A 26173-nucleotide genomic window follows, 5' to 3' on the forward strand; every position below is an offset into this window, starting at 1 on the left:
CTTTTTTCTGCTTCCTCACATCACAGGTCCCATGCTTTGTGGACATCTGTTACTGTCTGTTTTCCCTACATAACCCACAGGCCAAAGCAGATCCTTTGTTGCAATTAACCAGATAACACAGATGGGTTGGAAATACCCAAACCACTTGTCAGTTATTGGGCTTTTAGATTGGAAGTGGTGAACAGGTCACAAGCAGGTATATAAACATCCCTGCATAGCACTGAATCAAATCATACTGGAACAGCAGCATCTGAACAGGTGCTATGATCTACAGAAGGTGATGAATACTCTTGATGAATACTCAGTCTGTTTCCAAAAGTCCATCAAAGTTCATTAGTCTGTTTCCAAAAGTGACCAGCCAGCTAATCTCTGAAAATTCACTACTTGGGCAAGCTAGCAATTACATCTTTTCTGAATATAGCAAGCTGTGCCCTGTGTTAATGTCAGTCTGAAATTTGTTTAAAACAATATTTTTCACTGCCAGCCAATGCCAAATCCCGTGGCAGTAAATTTTGCCAGTCAAGGTAAGTAAAGGGATATGTGCCATGAGCATAGGTATTGAGCACTCCAAATTGCTTGTAACACTAATCACACTAGCCCTCCCTGTACGCAGATTGTAGTGAATGCGCATACAATCCGTTTATGGTGCACAGTTGATTTTTTAAATGCATGGGTTGAGTAGCTAGTTATGCAAGGACAGCTGTGACAGAAACCCCACGTTCATCCGGATACTGGTCCTCAGTACCATTAGTAAAGTGGGCGCAGGTTGGTTCTTTCTTGCCAACAGAAGTTTGTGCATTGACTGTAAGGTTAGAACTGGGCTACTGTAAATTCCAAAACAGCGAACGCTTTAGAAAGAGGGACGCCCTTGGGGAGTAACCTGCAGGAGGCGCAAGGGGGCTACCGGCCTCCTTAAAGCCGTATCTCCACAGAGGGCGTCACACTTCCACGAAAGCTTCTCGCCTCTTCCCTTGCACCTTCCGCATCGCTGGCCAGAAACGCATCGCGAGCGCGTCGGTGTCTTTGGGGCTCGCAGGCAGGACGCACGGAGCAACCAGCTGGTCACGAGCCGCGTAAGAGTGAGTCACGGGCGCTGCCGTCATTGGTTGTTGGGATGCCTCGATTTGCATGCCTTCTTCCTCGCCCCGCCCACTGGGCTGCTAGTCTCTAAAGAGCCTGGGGCTGCTGTTGACAGACAGACAGGGAGGGAGGCCGGATCGGGCCCTTCTCCTCTGACTTCATTTCATGTCTTCGGACTGGTTCAAAAGGCGGTTCTTGAGCAGCAGGAGGCAAGAGGCAGCCCAGGAGCCGCAATGGCCCGGGCAGCATCAGCTCCTCCCTCCGCTGCCTTACAGGCGGCCCAAGTTCCTGCGCGGGGTCTGTTGCATCGAGGAGCGACCGTCTGGCAAGAGACCCGTCCGCTCTCCTTCCCGGGACCGGCCTCTGCAGTGGGACACCGGCTATGCTGAGTGAGTGAGTGACCGAGGGGGCGGGCAGGGGCGGGCAGGGGCGACCTGGCCAGGGGCTTCCGATCTGCGCTTGAGGCGGGTCTGGGGGTGGCTGGCAAAATTAGAAGCGCCGTCAGTCCGCTTGGCTGCGTTGCTACTTGGTTTTCTGTCCCAAGAGGCGGTGTCTCCTGTTAGTCTCGAAGCAAGTGCGCGTCCTGGAAAGAGCAGCTGTCTGGTGGCACCTCCAAACCAGCACGTCTGTTTTGGTTCCTATGTATTCTTTCGATGACTGGTTCAGACTTCCTCAGGAGCATGGTGTGGATCCCCAGTTTGTTTGGCACTTGGCAGAAGCGTGATGGAAAGCAGAAGTTGTAAAGAGCAGGGTTCGAAAGCCATATGGAATGTGAGGGGAAAAAAAGCTCCATTGTTTGACATTATTGAGTAAAGTTTCAAATGAGATAAACATTTGGTGACAGTCTTCCTGGTTATGCTAAATCAACACCTGAAGCATCCTTGGCCCTAGTTCAAGAACTAGGAAGTGCAATGGTAGTCTTCAAAGTGGTATAAGGTTTCTATAGATCAGGGGTCTTCAACCTGTGGCTCCGGAGCCACATGCGGCTCTTTCGTCCTTGTATTGCGGCTCCGCATGGCTTGGGTCCTCTCAGCCTCCTTCAGAGAGTCGCCCTAAGGGTTAATGGGAAAGAGTCCCCATTCCTAGAGAGGCACAGCCCGAGACGGCTATTGCAAGCCACTTCCGGCTTCCCTGTCCCAGCTGCCTGGTTGGCTGATGCCGGTGATGACGGCGTGTGGTGGGGTCAGAGCACCACTGGTGGATCCTCTTGAACATGTGAGAGGCAAAGGGAGGGAAACGGGAGGGAGTTGCAGGAGCACAGATTTTCAGCGCAATCCTAACCTCAGTCCACCCCCCCTTGAATGGGGGGTCAGGGGTCGACCCTGCTTTGGGTGGCTTCATTTCCCCCTCCCCAGGTCCTTCTTGGGGGGCGGGACCACATGGGGGACCACAGCGGTGCCACCTTGGGTTGCAGACCCCCCCAGCATCCCCACTGAGCTCCAGGGGCTTTCCTGGTGGATGGAAGCCTGGCTGAGTCCAGGTGAGAAATACGATAGGTTTTAAAGGAGATTACCTGCAGCCCTGCAAGGTTGCACTCATCGGGGCTGTTTGATGGGGAGGCGGGGGTGGGTGGGAATTGTTTGCTTCTGCATTGCCAAGGAGGGCAGGAGCACACGGGGAAAGCCTTGCACGTGGATCTTGGAAGGTTTACTTCAGAGTAAGCCAGTGGAGGGTAAGCTTGTAGATCGTGGAAGGGAGGAAGGCCAGGATCATGCTCAGCCATGGTTGTCGTGGGTTGCCAACTCCCGGCGGGCAAATCCCGGCAGACATTTGGGGGTAGATTCTCAGAAGCTGTGACTTTTGGGACCAGGGTGGGGGCCATGCTCAGTGAGGAATATGACTGTCGAGTCCACCCTCCATGGCAGACATGGAGGTCTGTTATTATTTTTTAAGAGTTCCAAATATGTTCTTTACATAAATAAAATATAATTTTCTCTATAGCACTTCATGGATTTCATAAGCAACACACTACAATTGTTTATACAAAGCATAAAGGTAAAAAAACAATATATACAGTGTTATCTTCATTTTAAATGTCAAAAAGTATTTGCAGCTCAAGTGTTTTCTTTTCCATGGAAAACGGGTCTAAATGGCTCTTTGGGTGTTAAAGGTTGCTGACTCCTGCTATAGACTAACATGGCGACCCCTCTGGACTTAGTGACCACAGTGTCTTTCCCTATTGTTGGCATGTTAGAGTGTTTCCCCACATGATATGTGGGTCATATGCTTTCCTGGGAGCAAAACCTGGGCTTTGTCAGGTGGTGACTTTGTTACCCAAGTTGGACCCAGAGAAGATTTAAAAAGGGAACACCAGAAACTTGTAACCTCTGTATACCTGAATGGATATCAATAGGGATACTCCAAAATAAATTTATGAAGAGAGTGAGAGAGAGTAATTGCAATTACAAACAAATAGCTGAGAATCTACATGAGGCACCTGAGAAACTATTTCCTAAGCAACCAGACATGCACGTATGCACACACACTGGCAAGAGAGTGCTCTTACAGAAGGCATAAGGGAGGAAACTGAAGTTTTAGGGAAGGGACTTACAACCTTAAATCCAGAGCTTGAGGCCACAGAGATCTATGGAGCAGAGTGAGGAGCAGGCCAGAATTCTGACCAGCAAAGATGTGGACCAGAGATCTGAGGAACCTTTTGCTGGGTCTGGGGGTCCTTTTGCACAGACAATCCCCACAGTAAGTAGGGGTGTGACCATTCTGATTTTGGATTGGATCAAGATAAAGATTTAAACCTCACTGGCTGAGTTGAAGTTAGCTGCTATTAAATTTGCAGTGCAAAACATTTTCAGTTAGCCAAATCTGCCAGGATGCAAAAATCTTGATGAAGCAAGATAGCTCTTGAAACAGGATGGAGAGCAGATTGATGACCAAACTGCCCTTCTTGATTGAGTAAAAAAGGAAAAAGAGGAACTTGGTGTTGATGACTTTGGGCTGGGCAGACATCTCTAGGTCTGTCAGGATATTGGGTGACGTTTCCAGTCCTGAAAAGTCTTTTGTTATTGAGAACAATATGTCCACTGAACTGGGAAGATTGCGCTTGTCCTACTGTCCTTCCAGTAACATCCTTCCTTTTCATTCATGGGAATTGCCAGTGTCATGGCTGAACCCAGATGCCTTTGTGATTCTCCCCAAGTTTCAGATCCCCTGACACTGAGGCTGTAAAAGGGGGTGCCTAGTAAACCAATTAAGTCCAAAATAAGAGAACCCTAATAAAAAAGGGGTTAAGGCTGGAGGAGGAAATGGGAACCTCACAACTTTTAAGCCTGAATGGGCAATGCAGGGAGCATTTTCATATTGTTTTGAATGGTACGTTTGTCAGTATCCATAGTTTCAGTCGGCACTTCTCAGGGGGACTTTATAGTTGTACTTCTGAACTAGGAGCAGGAAAATCCTTGTTGAATGCTCACTCTGTCAGAAAAGGATGAAACACAGAAAGGGAGAACTTTGAGTCCCCATTGGGAAGATAAATATCTAAGCAAATAATATTGTGAAAAGAAACCATACTTGTACATACCTCTATAAATGACTCATGGGCCCACTGAAATCAGTGGGACTGACTTCGGAGGAATTTGTGACAGGTTTGGGCTTTGCCCATCTGTAATTTGAATACGAAAACTAGCATTGGCTAGAAGATACATTTTGATTTTTTTTCCCAAAAAAGACTTTATTCTCCTTGCAATCCCACAAACAAAATTCACACATGAACAGAGGGTTGAATGTGATTTTGCCATCAAGTCACAGCTGACTTATCGTGACCCCGTAGGGTTGTCAAAGCAAGAAACCCTTGCATGTGGCTTGTTGATGCCTGCCTCTGCAGGGCCTAGAGAGTTCTGAGACAACTGTGACTGGCCCAAGGGCATCCAGCAAGTGATCCGTGGGCTGCTTGATGGTGTATTTATTGCAGTAAGTGTTGGTAATACCGTGTTTCCCCGAAAATAAGACAGTGTCTTATATTAATTTTTGCTCCCGAAGGTGCGCTATGTCTTATTTTCAGGGGATGTCTTATTTTTCTGTGTTCTGTTCGTCGGGCATGCTTCCAAACAAAAACTTTGCTACGTCTTACTTTCGGGGGATGCCTTATATTTCACACACCAGCAAAACCTCTACTACGTCTTATTTTCCGGGGATGTCTTATATTCGGGGAAACAGGGTACCAGTTCTGTTCCAGTTTCTGTACTGTACTGTTTCAAACTGATATCGCGTGTGGCTGTTCACCTGTGGATGATTGTTTCTGCAACCTGTGTCTGAACTATATGAACTGAAGATGTCCTGGACTGAGGTATATAAATTGGTTGAACTTTTTGGACTGAATCAAGTTTTTCCCCTACTGGTGGGTGGGGAATGATTTTTCCTTGCTTCTTCTCTGCCAGTGCAGGCCCCAGCTTCACCCCTCATGCAGTTTTCTAGGGTCTCTTGGCCCTGAAGAGCAGCATATATGGAATCTCAGTGAACTGCAGCAGAAGAGGGAGAGGTGGAAAACTTGTTCCAGCAGAAGGGCTGGAAATCACAGGGCATTACTAAGAGACCTTTTTAAAATTTGGCATATTCATGTGATACTTGTCAAACTGCATCTTCTCCTGTTCTATTTTTAATATTAAATCAGAATGTTATGGTAATTCAAAATACAGTAGCAATCTGTACTCTAGTCATGGTGAGCCATGATATGTAATTGATTTTTCCAGGGAATATCCTGCTTGAATCTAGATTCATTGGATTGAAATTGCATTCCATCTGTAGAAAAGGCAGTTTTTACCTATTTTTTCCAGTTCCACTGGAGACTCCCATGTAATATTCTATGCTATTCCTCAGGCTTTTAGGGGTGAGCTGGGTAGTGGTCTGCAATAGGAATAAGCGGTAGGAAAGACCCATTCAGCAAAGCAATACTAGCTTTCTGTTGGATCCTGCCCATGATAAACAGACTAAAGCCCCTTCCGCACACGCAAAATAATGCGTTTTCAAACCACTTTCGCAACTGTTTGCAAGTGGATTTTGCTATTCCGCACAGCTTCAAAGAGCACTGAAAGCAGTTTGAAAGTGCATTATTCTGCATGTGCGGAATGAGCCAAAGTCTGAGATAATGAACAATCATTGCATGACTTATTTAAAGATTCTCTTTTTAAAATCTAGAACTCTAGATGAGATGGAGTAGGGATATGGTGCCCACTGTGTTGCCAAACAATAATGTTTGCTCAGTTTCTTGTGCAGTTTGAGTTGGAAATCATCTAGCACTTTCCCCAGGATGTTTGACATGCTTTCTTTCTTTTGAGTAGGCCTATTATGTAATAGTACTTGCCAGTTTGAAAAAGAGAATCAGCAATTGTATTGCAGAGTTAGAATACTTTTCCTGAGGCAAGCTTGCTACAAAGACCTTAAGGCAGTCAAAACAATGTTAAAATTGCAGAAAGGAAAAAGGTGCCCTTTTAATAATAATGATGGCTTATCACAAAGCATGTTGCAAGATTTCAGTGCTGTGTTTGAAGCAACTAAGAACTAGAGAGAACGTCAGCATAGGCTCTCCATGGAAGAGCTGTAAAGGAACAACATTTCTGTTCCCCCCCTTCATTTGAAGGGCAACAGTGCATAGCAGGAGGAACACCCTATATTGTTTCACAACTGAATGAATTTGCATAACTTTTAAAAATATTTATAAAGCACCAGAAAATTGCCTTTGATATCTCTGTTGACATTCAACTGTGGTCAAACGTATTAAGCAAGACTGAAGATACAGCATGTACAATACTGATACTCTTATTTTCTTTAAGGCCAAATAGTAGGGGATTCTGCTTGAGAGTTGCCTTTTTGTTGATACTAAAGCAAGTGCACATCTATGGAGTGGACTCTTCAGGTGTCAGACTAAATGCACTAGGCTGCCTGCATCTGCACATTTTGTATTCCTGCTCTTCCAGCAGGTGTTCACTGCCCAAGTGAACACTTGCTAAATGAAGTGATGGTGACATATAAGATGTGCTGACACATTCTTTGGCCAAAATCCCCTGCAGGTGGAAATTGTTTTTAAAGGTCTGGCTGAAACTAGAATATCCAGCCATTGTAGTAAGTTCCTCCTTTTTGTTGTGATGTTTTGTTTCCATTAAGGGGTGAATTACAGGAAGGTTTATTTTCTTCCTTGCTGATAGTGTTACCGCCCAGGAAAATAGCTGAAATATTTTCCTGAGTCAAGTTACCTGACTACACTGGCTCCATGTCAGGACCTTAGAAGACTTGTGTGGTTCAGGGGAAGCCTCATAAGGCTTACAAAGGGATGGAGTATATGTGTGATTATTGCTATGATGTCATATGGTTTCCCCCCTTGCCTTTGCCCCTTTCTGGATATAATGGAAAGCCCCTTTTAGAGTTGAATTTATTATTTGCCCGCTGTTTTGCCTGATTTTTTAGTTGGGACTAGGTTCCCCAGTTGAAAGCTTAAGGACATTTTGTTATTGTTAAAGTTAGGAGGGCTCTTATGTTACTTGTATTGTATTGTTTTCCCTAATGCTTCTAAGTTTAAGAAGAAGTTATTTTGATATTTGTGCTATTAGTAAAAGCAGTGTTAGCCTATAGAAGCTGATATTAAGGGACAAAGCGAAGTCCAGCCCTGGAGAGGCAGCTTAGACCAACACCCAAGCCAACTCCTTAGCAAGGGACAAAGACCCTTTGGATTTGGGTACATTAAACTCTTTGCTGGAAAGTAAATTCCAGAGGTCCCAGCCCGTTGGAAGATGCAGGGGACCACTCATTAGGACAATTTGAACTCTCCTTTGTTACAGAGATGGTGGGGCGCGTAGCCTCTAGGACATAAATCTGAAGAGGAAGCAGCCATCTGATAAAGGAGATAGGCTGGGTGCGGTAGTCGAGCCACCTAGATTTTTTTCTGAATGGACTTTATCTGCTCTCCCTTCAGCACCATTGCGAGATCTTGCGGGAAGACGTTTGACAGCGGGATTTCGTGATCCCATTCAAGAGTTGTAATTGTATCTTCTTTTTGTATTGTTATTTTCTTATTGGTGTTTGGTAAGGGACTTGCCCCCTTACCTCCCCTTTCTACCTGCCCCCTTGCCCCTTTGATGTTTGGGAATAAAAGTTCTTGTGCTTGTTTGCAAGGCGCGATTCTCCTGCCCAAGCTGTGACCATCACCTCCAAATAAAATCCTTTGCTTTGAAGAACGCCGGCTTCCTGCGCCTCATTACGTTGCTGAGCTGAAATCACTTATTGTTACCTGAGAACCAGCGGTAACAATAGCTTAAATCCAACCTCAAAATTAATTCTTCAGCTGAATTAAGGACTCTGAGTCATGCCACTGGGCAGTTAAAATTAGTTCAAGCACTGAAATAGAGTACGTTAGGCCATGCCAAGTTTATTGTACTGGTAGCTTATTTGTTCAGATTTTAGAGAGAGAGCAAAAGCTTCCTTGTTCAGTGATCTTGCGACAAAACTAAGTACTGAATTTTCTGGCCCATTCTTCTCTCAGAAATCTCACCCTGCGATTGACATTTAGAAAAATTCTTGTGTATTTTTGTTCCCGGCTGTTAAATATAAAATGGGGTTTGAAGAATTCTTAGTTTAAATCATCACACCGCAATACCAATGCCAAGTGCCAGCCTTGCAAGAATGATCAGATCTCATGGGCTGTCAAAAGGCAACAGAATGTTATTCCTTCTCATGGAGAGGAGATAGATAGTCCACACCAGGCTTAGAAGTGAACAAGATTTATTTCCAACAAAGTTCATTGGCAACAGAGAAACAGTCTAACAGCCTGTCAGAGAACTCTGCGCTTTCCATGTTTTGCCTTAGAACACTCACATTAACTGTCCTGGCATTTTATCCCATTCATGCTAATGCCAGACACAGATACAAAAAATTAACCTATACGTTGCCTGACTTGGTGTGGGTGGGGGGAATCATGCAGAAGAGTGCTTATTCCCCTGGGCTTTGAGCCATATTACCTCTATACCTTTGAATCAAGTTTTCTACCTCTTGTTGGTCATTGGCTTCGGTCATTCAGAAGAGGAGGCATTTCTCCTGGAACAGCTCCCTGACATCAGCTTCTGAGGCCAACCTGCCCTGCCTCTGCTTTCTCACACTCAACACTATTCAGTGCCTGGGAAGGGGCTTTATTGAAATTATGTGTAGATATGTCTACTCATTGTGTTCTCCTTTAGGTAAACATGCCTTATCTATGTCGAGAGATAAGAAGCATGTGTGTGTTTAAGGCCAGCATGTCATTTAATACTGAGGCAAGGACAGAGAGAACACAAAGAGTGTAGGGCAGAGGATCAAGTATGACTATGACTCACTTCATTGTTCCGGCTGAGTTCAGAAATCCCAAATCAGTGTAATTTCTAACAGTGCTAGAGGGTCGGGAAAGATGAGATGGGAAAAGATAAGGAAAAGATAAGCAGATGTACCTGAGAGCTGTTCTATTCTTAAGGATGATGGTACCAGAAGAATTAGGTGTAACTAGCTTAGTCTGATCAGTTTGGCTCATGAAGTATCCAAATAAGGTCCAATCAGAAAGGTACAAAGGGGTGTTTAGCAATTATTCTGTGCAGTTGGCATATGATTCCTCAAAGGAATGCAGAGATCATCACTGATATTTGACAACAAAAGGAATAGACATGCATCTCATCGAAGAGCACATCAGAATATTTGTTTGGACATTGGTTGGGGATGAGATGATTCTTCAGTGGTTTCTTAAACAAAGGGAAATGGAAGTGGCAGCTGTTATACCAAGTACTACAATTAAGTTAGTCCGATAATTCTTTTTTTCTTGGTTCTTTTTCTAGAGGTGTGAACATTTGTGTGGGAATGTGACAACTTCCAATCAAAACATTTTTTTTACACATCTCTTCAGGTCAAAATATATAACATTCTGATCTGTGACCAGAGGTGACAGCTTTAAAGAAGGCTTAGACTTCAACCTCATATGGAAGAACAGCACATGACTTCCATAACTTAGATAATTCCTCACATCGTACAGTGGCAGAACTACATGGGGAAAGGGGGGCATTTGCCTGGGTCATGTGGGGGTTCATTTTAGCCCCTGGTCCCTATCTCTGTGCCCAGCCTTTAGCTAAACTATTCCCTGCCACTGTACTCCCCCGGCCGCTGCCGCTCCACACCCTGCCCCCCAGCAAACCCTTTTCTCCTCTGAATGGCTCCTTCTCTAGTGATAAACCCACCCCCAGTGTGTTGCCAGCCAATGCTGATCAGAGGAGGAAAAGGTTGGTTGGGAGGGTTTTTTTTGTGAGAGTGGTATCAGTGCCAGGGGATGGTTGAAGTTCAGCAGCAGTGGGCAGGAAGAATTTGGTGGTGGGCAGGCAGGGAAATTTGGCAGCAGGGGCTGGACCACTGACATCGTACAGCCACTGACAGCTACACCACTGACACCGTACAGCCTTTATATTGGCTCATTTCAATGTTCTTCCCTCAAGAAAGATACCAGAGCTTCCCATTGCAGGAGAGAGCATCCTTCGGGGATGGGGCGGTATAAAAGCTGAAACATAAATAAATAAAAAATAAATAAAATATGTTCCCCAAGCTCTCTGGATACGATATAACATGTTGTTCTGGATTGCCAGTTGCATGTAGTTCCACACAATAATTTGCTCCTTCCTTTGTTCCAAAGATCTCACAAACAAAGATAGTATCATCTAATAGGCATAGATGGGTGTCTGTAGACTTTAAAGTTAATAGGATATCTGATTTAGAGTGCTAGCAAAATTGGCCTGAGAATTCGGTCCTTGTTTCTGTGAAAAATTCCATGATGCGCTTTCCTTGACTCTCTCAATGATTCAGATTCAGATTACCCTTGGAAGATACAACTCATGCACTGGGGAAGAAGCAGATCCATTGTTCGTTGTTAAATTTCAGTGTGTTAAGGAATTAATGGCATCGTGCTGAGAACATATGCAGAACAAATAGAACTGGGCTTGCAGTACCTTGCATCACACACCTTTAGAGGGTGCAGATCTCTAGCCATCATAAGAACCATCATGTTGTAGTGGGCACAGTATTGGACTTGGAACTGGGAGACCCAGGTTCGAATCCTTACTCTGCCATGGAAGCTTACTGAGTGACCATGAACCAGTCACAACTCTCAGCCTAATCTACCCCACAGTCTTGCTGTGGGAATAAAATGGATGAAGGGAGAATTATTTAGCCACTTTGGGTCTCCATTAGGGAGAATGGTGGGGCATAAATAAAATAAATAAAGCAAGTGGTTTAATAAAGACATGTGCGGTTCATGTAACTGTGCCTATATAAACTAGCCACACACAATTATCCCTGAAATTCTCAGATCTGGATTTCTGTGAGACTATCCTATCAGTTTTCAAGGGCTCTGGTAAGAATCTTACAATCTGCAGTTCATTTTAAATTAGGTAGAACTGAATGTCTTTGGCATATGCATATGCCAGTGTTTCCAGTACATGTTTGATTCTTGTTTTTAGTTATTTAAAGGATGATGAGATTAATCTTTAATGAAGCTATACTGTGTGATTCTTGGCTGGGATACAAGACTTTCACCAGACACCTGGAATACATAAATGAGTTTATGTTTAATTGTACACATATCACTGTGGGCTAGTGAGTCATGTGTTGCCTGACACAGCCAAAGAGACTTTTCGGTTCCAGGTGGCTGCTTTGAAGGCATGCCTGCCCCCTATGAGTGGGTTAGTACATCATAGCACCCATGCTCTGCTGTGTGTTCAGTTCTCTAATCATGAATACTCATGACTCTACTACCCACAGTCAGCTGTGAGTGGTTGGGGACCTGCTGTTAGATGGCATCAAGTGGAGGCTTCTCATTTGCTTCCTTCTTTCGAAGGTAGGTAACAAATTCATTGGACCTGAACAAATGGGGAGTATTTCACTTGCATCCTTTATCCCAGTACTTTGTTCTAACCAGAGCTTCTTGTGTCCTCAGAACTATCAATGCACAAAAATCAGAATTCAATGAAGACCAAGCAACATGCTGCCAGATTTCCATCAGGAAGAACAACTATGGCAAAGGGGAGGATCAGGAATGGCTGATTTTGTGCTCTACTGAGGTAAGTTTGGACCTGGTATCTTGGTCTGATGACAGCAGAGATGAATTGGAGGTAGAGTTCTGTCAATAATCCAGCTTATTTTGAATGCCAGATATCTATATTTTGAATCCACACAGAGTGCTTCTGAACATGTGCAGAATGTGTGTCCCTGATGGGAGAACTAAATATCAGGGATTCTGGCTTAGAGGGTGGATGTTAGCGAGTAGACCAATTGCACAGAGGAGTGCTGGTTACCGAGAGTAGGAGAAGCAGCCTTAGGACTTAGCTGCAACACCAGGAGAAACACCGCAAGAAGCAGTTACTCTTCAGTGAAGTGTAGTTTATATACAGTGCAGCTAATCACAAGAAGATATATACAAGGTCATGGAACAGACTGACAGCATGCTTCGCCAACACAGCATGCTCAGAAGAGAGAGAACAGTTGCAGCTGCTCACACATATATACAGAAGCTGACCAATCAGCTTAAAGGTCACACACAAATTAGTAGCAGCTGGCCAGAACTGGTTTGATCCAGCTCACTGCATCAAGTAGCTGTCAGTGAACTGTCAGATCAGACTGATCTAGCAAGACACACAATACGCCTACAGAGGCACTTTGATACTCCTGTCTCTTTACAGACAATACGGCCTGTCTCTTTACAGACAAGATTATTTCCACAATGGCATATGTGAAATACTGTATATAGAGAGGGGAGGATAGTTTACACTTTCATTTGAGGTTGCCATATGCATGTTATACGAAGCAAGCATTAGTTCAGCACTCTCACAAGAAGGGAGAGGTTTTTTCTCAGACCAGCAGAGGCAGATCAAGAGTGCTTTCTCCAAAGCGCAGCTTTGCATAATAACTGACAGCCTATCTATGCACTTTTCCATGGAAGCAGGGCACTGCAATATTACATTAATACTTCTTGCTCTGAATACTGAGCTCTGAAATCCTCTCCTTACTTGGGTTTCACAAGCTCATTCACTTTCCGAGTGTGACACAAAGTCTCTTTTACCACTGTTGGCATTTTTTTTAGTACAGCGGTTTATTTCTGCATGGTACTCATGTGGGATTGCTATGCAGGCTAATCACCCAAATTATCAGTACTTCTTCCCACTCTTCTTGTGGTATAACTCCACACATCAGTGGTTTAGTTTGCTCTAGTAATACATGCTGACCATCCCGTGAAATGCATTTATATTTGCCTAGTAAATGATTTTAGATAGCTATCAGTAAAACAAGAAGGTTCAGAGTAAACCCTGCAGTGTGGTGAAATGTGTATGTCAGACGATAGGCAGCTGATGCCTTTGTGAATCCTGTGCAAGTCACACATTCACATTCTACAGTTTCTTTTTTGTCTTTTTGGCAACTTAAGTTAATGGAAAGAATGCCTGATGTTGTTGTGTGAAGGAAAATATTCTAACAGACATCTCTTTGTTTTTATATTCTATATGACTGCAAAATGCAGAGTTGCAAAACCCATTGCTTCCCTCTAAGGACTGCCTGAATTGGGTTTCAGCTTGAAGCTCATTTGCACCTTTAAAATGTAGACTGCATTTAGTGGTTGTGGAGATGCCTGTCCCCAGTTCTCCTTGCTTTGATGAAATACTTGCTTTGCAAAAATTTCCCTTCAAAATTGGTCATGGGGTAAAGATATGTCAGGATGTAGGTGTATTCTCTACCTTTAGAGACTATGACAACCATGTGAGACTTGTAGGCACAGCCCATCTCACTGTGTTTTGTGTTGGCACAGTTAGCCAAAAGTGTAAGTAGGCATTTGGAAGAATTGCCTTTTGGGGATTGAGGTGGCAGATGTGCACATATGGGCCACACAGCTTTGAGTTTGCCCACTTATCCATGGACACAAATTGAGCCTCACACCAGACCAGTAATTTGAAGCTTGATCTCCCCCACTGCTTGCTACATGACAAAAGGTCGTGTAGTTTCAAGAAGGAAAGCCCCATATGAGGTTAACTCTTTGCTGTTTTGCCTTTCAGTATCTGACTGGCTATTATTGGGCACTGTTTGATGGTCATGGTGGTCCAGAAGTGGCTATTATGGCTTCCAACTACCTGCACTATTGTATCAAGCAGAAACTAGAGGAAGTGGTGGGGGGCATTACTGAAGAACATCCCCCAATGCACCTCAATGGACAGCATGTTTGCCAAAGCGACCCACAGTTTGTGGAAGAAAAGCAAATTCGGCAGAAAGATGTTGTTATTGGAGCATTGGAGCAAGCCTTCCAGGAATGTGTGAGTGACTTTTCTTCATTGTTTTCCAAAGAACATGATGTGCTCTAGTCACAATTGATCATGAGCCACATTGAGGTGCCTACTCATTGTCTATGTCCAGGCACTTATAAAAGAATAATACAGCACTCCGCCAGGTTGTGTGTATTTGTGATTCAGCCCATTTTATGTGCAGTCAGGTGTTGGGTGCAAAATTCAGTAAACTGAATGTCTCTTCTTATATGTAATTACACACACACATATATAATTTATTTGTCATGATCGCTGCAATATTCGTGTCTGTATTCCCCAAAGCCACCAATTCACACTGAAGCTTCTTCATGTGATAGTCAGTGTATGAAAAATACAAATGTGTGAAGCTACATAAGTGGTGGGCTGTTGTGGGTTTTTTGTTCTGTGTGGCTGGAGTCTGGTAGGTTTTTTCCTACCATTTCCCCGAAATCTTTGGCTGACATCTTCAGAGGCATGTCACAGTGAGATGTGTTTTTATCTGTGGTAGTCATTGAGGCAAAGTCCGTAACACAGTCACAGATTGTACCCCAGAGAGAAACACATCTTTCTGTGACATTCCTCTGAAGATGCCAGCCATAGATGTGGGTGAAACGTTAGGAGCAAAATTTACCAGACCACATCCTGGAAAACGCGCAGCTGCCAGGTGATTCCAGCCATGAAAGCCTTTGACAATACATCAAACATAAGTGGTGCTTGTTGCATAAATCAGCTCTAAGAACATTGTTGACAAATAACCAGCTGACTTGATTGTTTGATTAATTTCTAATGACATTGACGAAATCAGGCATCAGCTCATGCCGAGAAATCTGTCAGCTGCCTTCAGTAATCAAATGTTTTACCAACAGGATGAGGTCATTGGTCAGGAAATGGAAGCTGCCAGCCAGTCAGGAGGCTGCACAGCCCTAGCTGCACTTTATCTTCAGGGAAAGCTTTATGTGGCAAATGCAAGTGACAGCAGGTAAGTCAAAGGTTTGGATTTAGCAGGACATTTGGGGCATAGCAGAACTCTTGAGCCTTTGCCTAAAACAAGTCAGATACTCAGTTGAAGTCAGAGGGGTTTTGCTTAAAGGTAATTAACTCCTGTTCATGATTAGAATACTGTGTTAGACCTAAAATTAGATATAATTATGCTGCAGCTCTAAGGTTAACAGATTAACTGCTTGGAACTCTTTATGCACAAATTTTGAACAGATGTGTTACTATGAATGTTGGTGGAAATAGGGACTCATCAGGAAATCAGCCCATGGTAAATTTCCAGTAATGGAAGGAGGGGGTGATGTTTTTGCTAATTCATCCTCATGCTTTTCCTATAAGAGTCCTGTCTCCTAAAAGCAGTGTATTGGGTTGGGTGCAGGGGCAGCAGAGATGGTCATATGGAAATGCCTTTATTCATAGAGATTTTCACAGGATCCTCCCAAAAGTAACATTTGCATGTGATGATGATGTGGGGAAGAGAATTCCAGGTGCGCTGTTGGGTTGCCTTTTTACTGGTGCAGTGAGTATACAGAAGCAGGGAGAGGATGAGAGGTGGCAGTTGAGGTGACAGAGATAACAATGAGAAGGTGGGGCTAACAGAGGGATGGGTGGATAGGAATGGAGATTAGAAGCAAGGGGTAGTAGAGGAAATGGTGACCTCTTTCTTGTTTTGTTTTTCATTAGTTAATAAGCACATTACTATGCAATATAATAATATTCTTGGATTGACTGAAGAAATCTGCCCAAGCCAGCTCTGTGCAGCACACATCCACATGTTATACATGATACTCATTCTCATAACTGAAAAATATGCTAACAGAAGCCCACCTGAAAATAACATAAATTCTTCTTATTTCAGGGCACTCCTTGTTAGAAAACACAACTTCATTCCTTTAAGTACTGAATTCACCCCTGAGACAGAGAGGCAAAGAATCCAGCACCTGGTAAGATAACTTTAAGGGAAAAAAATCTGTTCATTTTGTCATTGTTATTTCATTTCTTTTGTGTTTTTCCTTTTCCTGTTTCCTTGTGAGTAGTTATTGGATTTACTTGTATTCTGGTGTATGTATTTCTCCTAGGTACTTCCATAGGTTTCCTAAGCAGATTTTCTGTTTGTTTTTCATCATTAGTGAGTAGTAGGTCTCCCCCCTCACCTGCTTTTGTGCTGTTTTACTTTTTGCAAGTTATTTTATATTGGTAAAGAGGAAGAACCAGCATGAGATGGATTGGCTCTATCAAGGAGGCCACAGTCCTCAGTTTGCAAGTCCTGAGCAAGACTGTTAACGAGAAGACACTTTGGAGGACATGGACTTGTAGGATCACCATGAGTTAAGCAACGTGACAACGCTGAATGCATTCACACACATAATGTGCACATTCTTTCTACTATCCACGCTTAATTATTAGCAGAAAACTCTTTAAATACTATGGAGTTGGTCCATGACAAAATATTGCCACTTCATTTGCTTTCTATTGAACTTAAATTTTGCTTTTATTTCTCAGGCTTTGATGTACCCAGAGCTATTAGGTGATGAATTCACCCGATTTGAGTTTCCAAGGAGACTGAAAGGAGATGATGTGGGTCAGAAAGTCTTGTACCGGGATTACTCTATGCAAGGCTGGTGAGTAAGTAAAGCTTCTTGGCCTGGGTCTAGGACTCCCCTCTTCCTTGCCTTTTTTGCTGTTCTTCATCTACACTATCTTTACCTCTAGCCCAGCCATATCGTTAGGCTGGGAATTCTGTTGTTGGGGGGGTGGGGGGATGATGGAGTAGAGTGGAGCTTGGTGTATTTCTAAGAGCTTGTGCTCTCTGTAGCTATGGGTTTGGTGAAAAGAGCCTCTAGAGGTCAGGAAGAGCTGATGGCAGTGGTTGTAACATACAGTGGCTGGCTTTTTGCTCTCTCCCCTTTTGCTTCTGTCTCCAGTATGCATGCCACCCAGAGCAAAACTCCATAGATTTAAGAACCACATGCAATGTGTGCGTGTGTCTTATTTTTAACTGCTTCCACAGAAAACAAGTGTTAGTGCATAGAATGAGAAGTCTTCTGGCCTTCTTCAAACCTGTTTTATGACACAGGGCTGAGTTATGGTGTCAGGAGTAGAGCAATTGCAGGGTATGATGGACTTTAGTTAAAAGGTTAAGAACAAGTATTTTGAATTGAGCCACTCATGTCACTGGCCCCAGTTTATAGGAGACTAATCTAAATGGACTTAAACTCGAATTACTATGGTTAGATTGTTGGTCTCCAGGAGTGGATGCAAGAAGTAAAATAAGGTAAAATGCGTTCCTTATCTAGAGAGTGAATCCAAAATCATGAATCGAAGAGCACAAGTCTGAGTCTTAAGAAGTTGTTCAGCCCCCATCCAACACAGGTCGTATACCTATCCATGAATCAGCCATGTTCCCCATCAACAATATTTTGGTCTTGTGTAAACTCCAATTTACTAGACTTCATTGAGTCTATCACTGGTACTTGATACTCAGAACCTTCACAGTCTCCTGAGAATTGTATTGAAAAGAGGTATGGGTGGATATGTCAGCATAGTGATGTCCATATCCAGAAACAATGGAAATCAGCTGAAACAAGCTTAAGTATTTGTTGATTATTTATATTTATTTCCCACTTTTCCCTGTCTAGCAGGACCGAGAGCATATGATATCATAATTAAAATTGTTAAAATCACAGTGAAATTGATGTGTTGCATTAAAACTATGAAAGATGCTGCATTAAAATAAACATCCTGGATTAAAGTCAATGATGACTTACAGAGAACCAGGGGTACAACAAGTAGTGGCAGCCTAGATGATACCTGGAGGGCTGCTAGGTGGAGGGATTAGGTGGCAATGTGGGGCAAGGGATGTGGAGTGGCGAGGGTCCTACCGTCTATGCCAGCATATGTTGTTAGCTATGTAGATCATTTAACTGTTGCTGTCTTCAACCAAAGGCCCAGTGGAATATCTCAGTCTTGCAGGCCCCATGCAGCTGGGCCAGATCTTTAATGGCCCAGGTCTCCTTCAGCAGAGTTCCACCAGGCCAGATCCACAGCCAAAGAGACTCTGGCCCTGGTTGAGCACAACCGAATGGCCTTTGGGTCACAGACCCCCAGTAAGTTGCCTGCAGTTGAACAGGGGGCTCTCTGGTGGGAACATTCTTGTGTGTGCTGGATTGTGGCCATCCAATAACAGAATGATCCACTGGAATTAAGACTCCATGGCTTTTCTATTTCAGGGGATACAAGACAATAGAGAAAGATGACCTTAAGTATCCTCTCATCCACGGACACGGAAAACAGGTATGCGAGTACTCTGCAGGCATACATAAGCGTGTGCTTTATTATTTACAGTGATTTGTACCCTGCCACTCTACTCAGCAACATTTGAACCTTCCTTTAATTTCAGTGGCTCTTCTTCTGCCACAGGTTGAAGAAATACCCTTTCGGCTGGTGTGAGGTGTCAAACTTTGCTGGGTTTAGTGGTAACGTGTATCTCAGTGATTTTGGGAGTGTAGGGCTGGTTCTTCTCAGGTCTCCAAACACCTTCACAGTTGTTGTTGGACATGAAGCTATTGTGTCAGTACCACTCCTTGGCCATTAATAAAAACAAGCCTGATCACAAATACAGTATGCTTGTAATAGGTAGTGTGGTCAGTATATACAAATTTGCTTTAAGTTCTCCTCTTGTCTGTTTGAATTGGAGTCTTTTGCAAGGCATGGTCCTTTATAACCAAGCGAACATATCTTATTGAGGTACTGTTCTAGCAGTAAGCCATTTGTAGCAGTGATCTTTTTCAATTTTGAAGACTTAGTTGCTAATGAGTTGTTTGTTTTTTTTTGCTGGAGAGGACAAAAATAGCCATTTAAATGACAAGCAGCACTTTATGTTTACTGGTAGCTCTGAAGATTGGTGCCTCTGGTTCAGTTCTTCATAACATCACATCTTCTTCCCAACCGGTTTTAGGCTCGGTTGCTTGGCACTCTGGCTGTGTCACGAGGCTTGGGAGATCATCAGTTGAAAGTCATTGAAACAGATATTGAAGTGAAGCCTTTCCTTTCCTGTATTCCCAAGGTAGGAAATCAATAGAATGTGGAGACTGTTGCACTGAAGTTCAGCTGGATCATTAGTTCAGCACATGGAGCCTGAGTCAAAGAAAGAGTAGCTCTTAAGAACAGTGGGAACCAAGAGAAGCAGTTAGTTATCAGGTGGAATAAAAGCAAGATTGACTTTGAATGTTTAAGGTTGATATATACTAGGGGCTCTAATATTTAAGGTTGATATATACTAGTGGGCTCTAATTGGCAGAGATTCTCTCTGGTCTCGGTCAGGAATCTTTTTAGACCAGGAACAGAGGATCTCTTGCCTGTAGAGATGTAAGGGATTGGTCTCTAGGACTTTTGGCATACATAGCAAGTATTGGGAGTCAGTGCAGTTCCTTATGGACCAGCATGATGTGCATCCTGCCAGATGTACCAGCTAACAGCCTAGATACCATATGCTGCACCACCTCCAATTTCTGGACCTTGAAGTTTCCCAGAAGTTCTGTGGTGACTCTCTGTTGGAAAAAGAATGCTGGTATAAAAGGTCCTTTTGGTCTGTTGTTTCATTGTGGGAGTCATGATATAAAAATTGCATAAGCCTTGAAATCCCTCTATAAGAATTGCAAGCACCTGATGATTTGGGAAGGATGATTAAGAAAAACTCGTGTCTTTCCATCTTTCTGGTTAGGTGGAAATGTTTGATTTGACTGAACAAAACATTAAGGAAGACGATGTCCTCATTATGGCAACTGATGGACTTTGGGATGTTCTGCCAAATGAAGATGTGGCCCAAATGGTCAGGAGTTTTCTTGAAGACAACAAAACTGACCCATACAGGTATAGTTAGCTGTTCCACTTAATGTAGAGATAGCAGAAGCTCAGGCTCTTTCCCACAATAAACTGTGTAGACTAGTTGTTGTCCTTAAGTCATGGAGATGTTTGAAGTAGGAATAATTCCGTTAGATGACAAAGGAACAAAAGGTGTGCTAAAAGATGACAAGGAGATTACAGAGAAGCTGAATGAATTCTTTGCATTTGTCTACACCCAAGAGGAGGTGAGGAACATTCCTGCACCTGAACCAAGCTTCTTAGGAGGTGAATCCGAGGAACTAGCGAAGATAGTGGTAGACAAGGAAGTTCTGGCAGCCATTGATAAACTAAATGCTACCAAATCCCATGGCCCAGATTGCATTCACCCAAGACTTCTTAAAGAGCTCAAGCATGAAATTGCTGATCTTCTCACTTTAATATGCAACTTATCCCCGAAATCTGCCTCCATCCCTGAAGACTGGAAGATGGCCAATGTCACACCAATCTTTAAGAAAGGGTCTAGGGGGGACCCAGGAAATTACAGGCCAGTCAGTTTGACATCTGTTCCTGGTAAATTAGTAGAATCTATAATTAAAGATAAAATTATAAAACATGTAGAAAAGCAAGACCTGCTGAGGAAGAGTCAGCATGGCTTTTGCAGAGGCAAGTCCTGTCTTACAAACTTACTAGAGTTCTTTGAGGGTGTAAACAGGCATGTGGATAAGGGGGAACCAGTGGACATTGTCTGCTTGGATTTCCAAAAGGCTTTTGACAAAGTTCCTCACCAGAGACTGTTGAGAAAACTCAGCAATCAAGGAATAAGAGGGGAAGTCCTCCTATGGATTAAAAACTGGTTGAGAAACAGGAAACAAAGGGTGGGTATAAATGGGAAGTTCTCACAATGGAGAGATGTAGGGAGTGGTGTCCCCCAAGGATCCGTATTGGGACCAGTGCTCTTTAATCTATTCATAAATGACCTGGAAGTAGGGGTGGGTAGCGTGGTGGCCAAGTTTGTGGATGATACCAAATTATGTAGGGTGGTGAGAACCGCAAAGGATTGCAAAGAGCTCCAAGTGGACCTTGATAAATTAGGTGAATGGGCTAAGAAATGGCAAATGCAGTTCAATGTAGCTAAATGCAAAGTGATGCACATAGGGGCAAAAAATCCAAACTTCACATACACCTTCAGGGGTCAGTGCTATCAGTCACAGACCAGGAAAGGGATTTGGGCGTCTTAGTTGATAGTTCCATGGGAATGTCAACTCAATGCATGGCAGCTGTGAAAAAGGCAAATTCTATGCTGGGGATAATTAGGAAAGGAGTTGATAATAAAACTGCAAGGATTGTCATGCCCTTATATAAAGCCGTGGTGCGACCGGACTTGGAGTACTGTGTTCAGTTCTGGTTGCCACATCTCAAAAAGGATATCGAAGAGATAGAAAAAGGGCAGAGAAGGGCAATGAGGATGATTGAAGGATTAGAGCACCTTCCTTATGAGGAGAGGCTGCAGCGTTTGGGACTCTTTAGTTTGGAAAGGAGACGTCTGAGGGCGGATATGATTGAAGTCTATAAAATTATGCATGGGGTAGAAAATGTTGACAGAGAGAAATTTTTCTCTCTTTCTCGCAATACTAGAACCAGGGGGCATTCATTGAAAATGCTGGGGGGAAGAATTAGGACTAATAAAAGGAAACACTTCTTCATGCAACGTGTGATTGGTGTTTGGAATATGCTGCCACAGGAGGTGGTGATGGCCACTAACCTGGATAGCTTTAAAAAGGGCTTGGACAGATTTATGGAGAAGTCAATCTATGGCTACCAATCTTGATCTTCCTTGATCTGAGATTGCAAATGCCTTAGCAGACCGGGTGCTCTGCTTTCACAGCCTGCATGTGAGTTCCCAAAGGCACCTGGTGGGCCACTGCGAGTAGCAGAGAGCTGGACTCTGGTCTGATCCAGCAGGCTAGTTCTTATGTTCTTAATTCATATATTCCATTTTCAAAAGATAGCTTATAATTCCTGCATTCTAGCCCATTGGTACTGACTGAGCCCCTCCTACTGTGTGAACATGTAAAATTGGTGGAAAACCTTGTGTTGATCATTATGGCACTGATTGCCAACTGATGCTGCTTGCTGTAATAGGAGAGATGGCTGTGTTGTATTTTAACTACGATGTGTTTCAGCTAATACTTGGGGCACGATCGTAGCGATGACTTGACAGATCAGTGGGCAAATGTTTTTATTTGGCTTTTGTAGTCACTTTGTAAAGATTTAGAAAAGGACTCCTATTAAGAGAGGAAGATATATTAAGGCTGTGGCTCCCAACCTTTTTTTTTTTTACTCATGTATCCCTTAGCAACCCATTTCCCTAAAATTGTACCCCCATATTCGCAAACTCATTAAGTATTTTTTGTGTACTCCCGAATGATCTGGTGAGTACCCCATGACTTTATTGATCTTATGTTGGAGGCTATGCCCGACCTGTGAACTGAACATCAAAGCTTAGCCTTGCACTACTTACTAAGATAAGACCAGAGGTGTAGATACCATGGGGACATTAGAGGACAAATGTCCTGGGCACCCACCACTGGGGGTGCAGAAAATTTGACTCATTTCTATTTTTTTTGGTATTTTTAGTGTTTTTATGTTGTCGGCCAGCAGGGGGCGTAGTTTTAGGCTAGCCGCTAGCAGCACCAAACTTTCAGGCTATTGACAAGCGACAGTCCTGATGATATCAGCCAGGTTTGGTGAAGTTTGGTTCAGGGGGTCCAAAGTTATCGACCCCCAAAAGAAGTGCCCCATCCCCCATTGTTTCCAATGGGAGCTAATAGTAGATGGGGCTACCCTTTTGAGGGTCCATAACTTTGGATCCCCTGAACCAAACTTCACTAAACCTAGGTGGTATCATCAGGGGAGTCTCCTGCTGATACCACCCAAGTTTGGGGAAGTTTGGTTCAGGGGGTCCAAAGCTATGGACCCCCGAAATGGGGGGGGCATCCCCCATCCAATGGGAGCTAATAATTGATGGGGCTACTCTTTTGAGGGTCCATAACTTTGGACCACCTGAACCAAACCTGGGTGGTATCATCAGGAGAGTCTCCTGAATGTAGCCTAAAAATTTGGTACTGTTAGCTTAAACATTGCTCCCTGACAAGCACCCTCAAATTTCCCCCAGGTTCTTTCTTTAAATCTACCCCCTTTGGAGTGGATTTAAAGAGAGAATCTGGGATCCCTTGATTAAAAAACATTGAAAGTATTGTTGAAGGCTTTCACGACCAGATTCAACTGGTTGTTGTGGGTTTTACAGGCTGTTTGGCTGTGGTCTGGTAGATCTTGTTCCTAATGTTTCGCCTGCATCTGTGGCTGGCATCTTCAGAGGTGTATCACAGAGAGAAGTCTGTTATAAGAGAAGTCTGGACACAGTTTACAACAGACTTCTCTCTGTAATACACCTCAGAAGATGCCAGCCACAGATGCAGGTGAAATGTTAGGAACAAGATCTACCAGACCACGGCCATGCAGCCTGGAAAACTCACAACAACCAACATTGAAAGTGATCCTGTTTGGGGAGTGGGTGGGGAATCTACCCTGAAACATCACCACTTTCAATGTTGTTTAAACTAGGGAGCCTAGATTCTCCCTTTAAGATGAATTTGGGCTCTCTAGTCTACACAACATTGAAAGTGATGCTGTTCAGGGTGGATCCCCCCCCCCCCCCACACATCACTTTCAATGATGTTCAAACTAGAGAGCCCAGAGTTTCCCTTTAAGGTGGATTTAAAAGGAGAACCTGGGTTCTCTAGTTTAAACAACATTAAGGGTGATGCTGTTTCAGGGTGGACCCCCCCTCAAAACTAGCATCACTTTCAATGTTGTTTAAACTAGGGAGCCCTGGGTGTGTTCGGGCATGTTCTATGATATGATGGTGACTTTGAGATGACCTGGTGCAAAAAACGTTTGATCGTGGTGGGGGAGAGTGGCCACCCATATGGGGGGGGGGGGCAGAATACTCAAATTTTGCCCCAGGCTCCATTTTTCCTAGCTATGCCTCTGGGGGGAGGGTGGCCACCCATAAGGGGGGAGCGGAATACTCAGATTTTGCTTCAGGCTTCATTTTTCCTAGCTATGCCTCTGGGGTGAGGATGGCCACCCATGGGGGGGGGGGGGGGGCAAAACTCAGATTTTATCCAGGCTCCATTTTTCCTAGCCACGCCTCTGGTTAAGACTTCATCTGTCTTGAGGATTGCTGTAGTCAATGTTTAGCATGTGAAAATACAGTGATTAATATCTTGTTTCTGTAGGTTTTCAGAACTGGCCAAGTGTTTGGTGTGGAAAGCAAGGGGAAGGAAAGATGGATACTACTGGATTCTACCCAACAACACCTCTGCTTCCTATGATGATATTTCAGTATTTGTAATTCCACTGCTTAACAAGGATATTGTTTCTAAGCAAAAATAACTCTGCTGCTTTTTGGACATAATACCCATTGCTGAGATGGCATGGATAGGTTCGCAACACTCTGAAAAATGTAAACTGTCAGACAGTGAAGACAGCTAGAAAGGACCATGGATAGTCTCAGATTCCACCACTTCTGAAAGTTTAATCTTGTTTCATCTCATAAAGAGCTTTTCTAATAGAAGGCTGGGCTGGAGATATCTGGTGTGATTTTCCCACTGGTTGTTCTGTGACTGGACCTTAGCCATTTTGGTGGAATTGCCTATCTGGAACACCATGAAAAGGGTACTACTACTACTGATGTTATATTTTATTTAAAACTAGCAGTCAAGCCCATTGCAGGGGAAAAGGAAATGGGTTCTACTCAAAGGTGTGTGTGTGTGTGGGAAGTGACCATTTCCCCCAACAACTGTCCTGACTGGCTCCCCACCCACCCCCTTCTCCCTCTGCCCCGCACAGCTTCTTACCTACCTGTTGATGATGCTCTGTTCATAGGAGTCTGGTAAGTGGGGGAAGGTGGTATAAGGGGGCAATGAGGTTGTTTTGGGGAGGGGGAGGGTGGAAAGGGAAGGCCTCTTGCTCTCATTTTCCATTGCACCAGGGTGGTTTCTTGCAGTCTTTTGAGCACAATGCTGAAACATAAGCCAATGGGCATGCAGGACAGTCCTGAGCACCCATTGGTTGAGGGTTTGTAATCACATCTTGGTTGTTGACAAATTATATAGGTAAAGATATTTATAACTTGCCTTTTCCTTAAACTCTTTTGCTTCCCATTGGGACCTAAAGCAGCTTTAGAATTCATAATTAAATGAACTGAATATCTCAGAAAAATAAAATAAGCAAAATAAAGTGGCCTTGCAACTTCTGCTGAAACGTACAACAGTGCTCTTTTCATGTCTTCTGGGAAGGCAGAGTTATTAAAGGCTAGGTATCTACCGTAAGAGGAAGCAGAACTAGAGGACTGTAATCAGTGCACAGAGACATATGGAGAGGAACCGTTCTTCAGCTATGCAAGGCTCTGAACTTGAAATTCTGTTAGAAGCCAATATAATACTTTTAAAACAGGTGAGATCTTTCCTGCTAACACTTAATAACTAGACTACTGTATTCTGGTCTAGTTGAAGCTTCTGGGCTGTTTTCAATAGCAGTCCCACCATGTGGTTACAAAAGCATAAAAGGAACCTCCATGTCCAGACACAGTAGACCCAAATACTAGGGCTAGGCGGGCCTTCTTGTTGTGGCACCAAAAATGTCAAACTCCTTCCACAGGAATATTTGTCTACAACCAGTTGTCATCTTCTGTCAGCAGGTGAAGGTTTGTCCCCCTGCCCCAAATCTGGGGTTTCTTCAGTGATCCCTCCTTTCTGCCTTCTATTTAAATTGCTGGGATCTATTTTTATGTGTATTATTCTTGGGTGTAAATCAAAATGTTTTAAAATGTTTTACTTCTGTTAGCCATCTTGGGTAGAATATGAATTCTGTAAATAAATAACACAACTGAACTTTTA

At 43.6% G+C, this 26173-nt stretch overlaps 1 protein-coding gene across 1 annotated transcript; it reads left to right on the top strand.

Annotated features, from left to right (window-relative positions):
* The first annotated feature begins 1158 nt into the window (after nt 1-1158).
* Nucleotides 1159-26173, top strand: PPM1M (protein phosphatase, Mg2+/Mn2+ dependent 1M). Its single transcript, XM_048491315.1, has 10 exons — nt 1159-1469; nt 12023-12146; nt 14127-14381; nt 15236-15348; nt 16225-16309; nt 16869-16987; nt 18596-18659; nt 19324-19431; nt 20089-20237; nt 24512-26173. Exons 1-10 carry the CDS (start codon nt 1246-1248, stop codon nt 24666-24668), a joined length of 1398 nt encoding a protein of 465 aa, XP_048347272.1. The 5' UTR covers nt 1159-1245; the 3' UTR covers nt 24669-26173.

This window comes from Sphaerodactylus townsendi, linkage group LG03, assembly GCF_021028975.2.
Source record: "Sphaerodactylus townsendi isolate TG3544 linkage group LG03, MPM_Stown_v2.3, whole genome shotgun sequence".
Classification (NCBI taxonomy): Eukaryota; Metazoa; Chordata; class Lepidosauria; order Squamata; family Sphaerodactylidae; genus Sphaerodactylus; species Sphaerodactylus townsendi.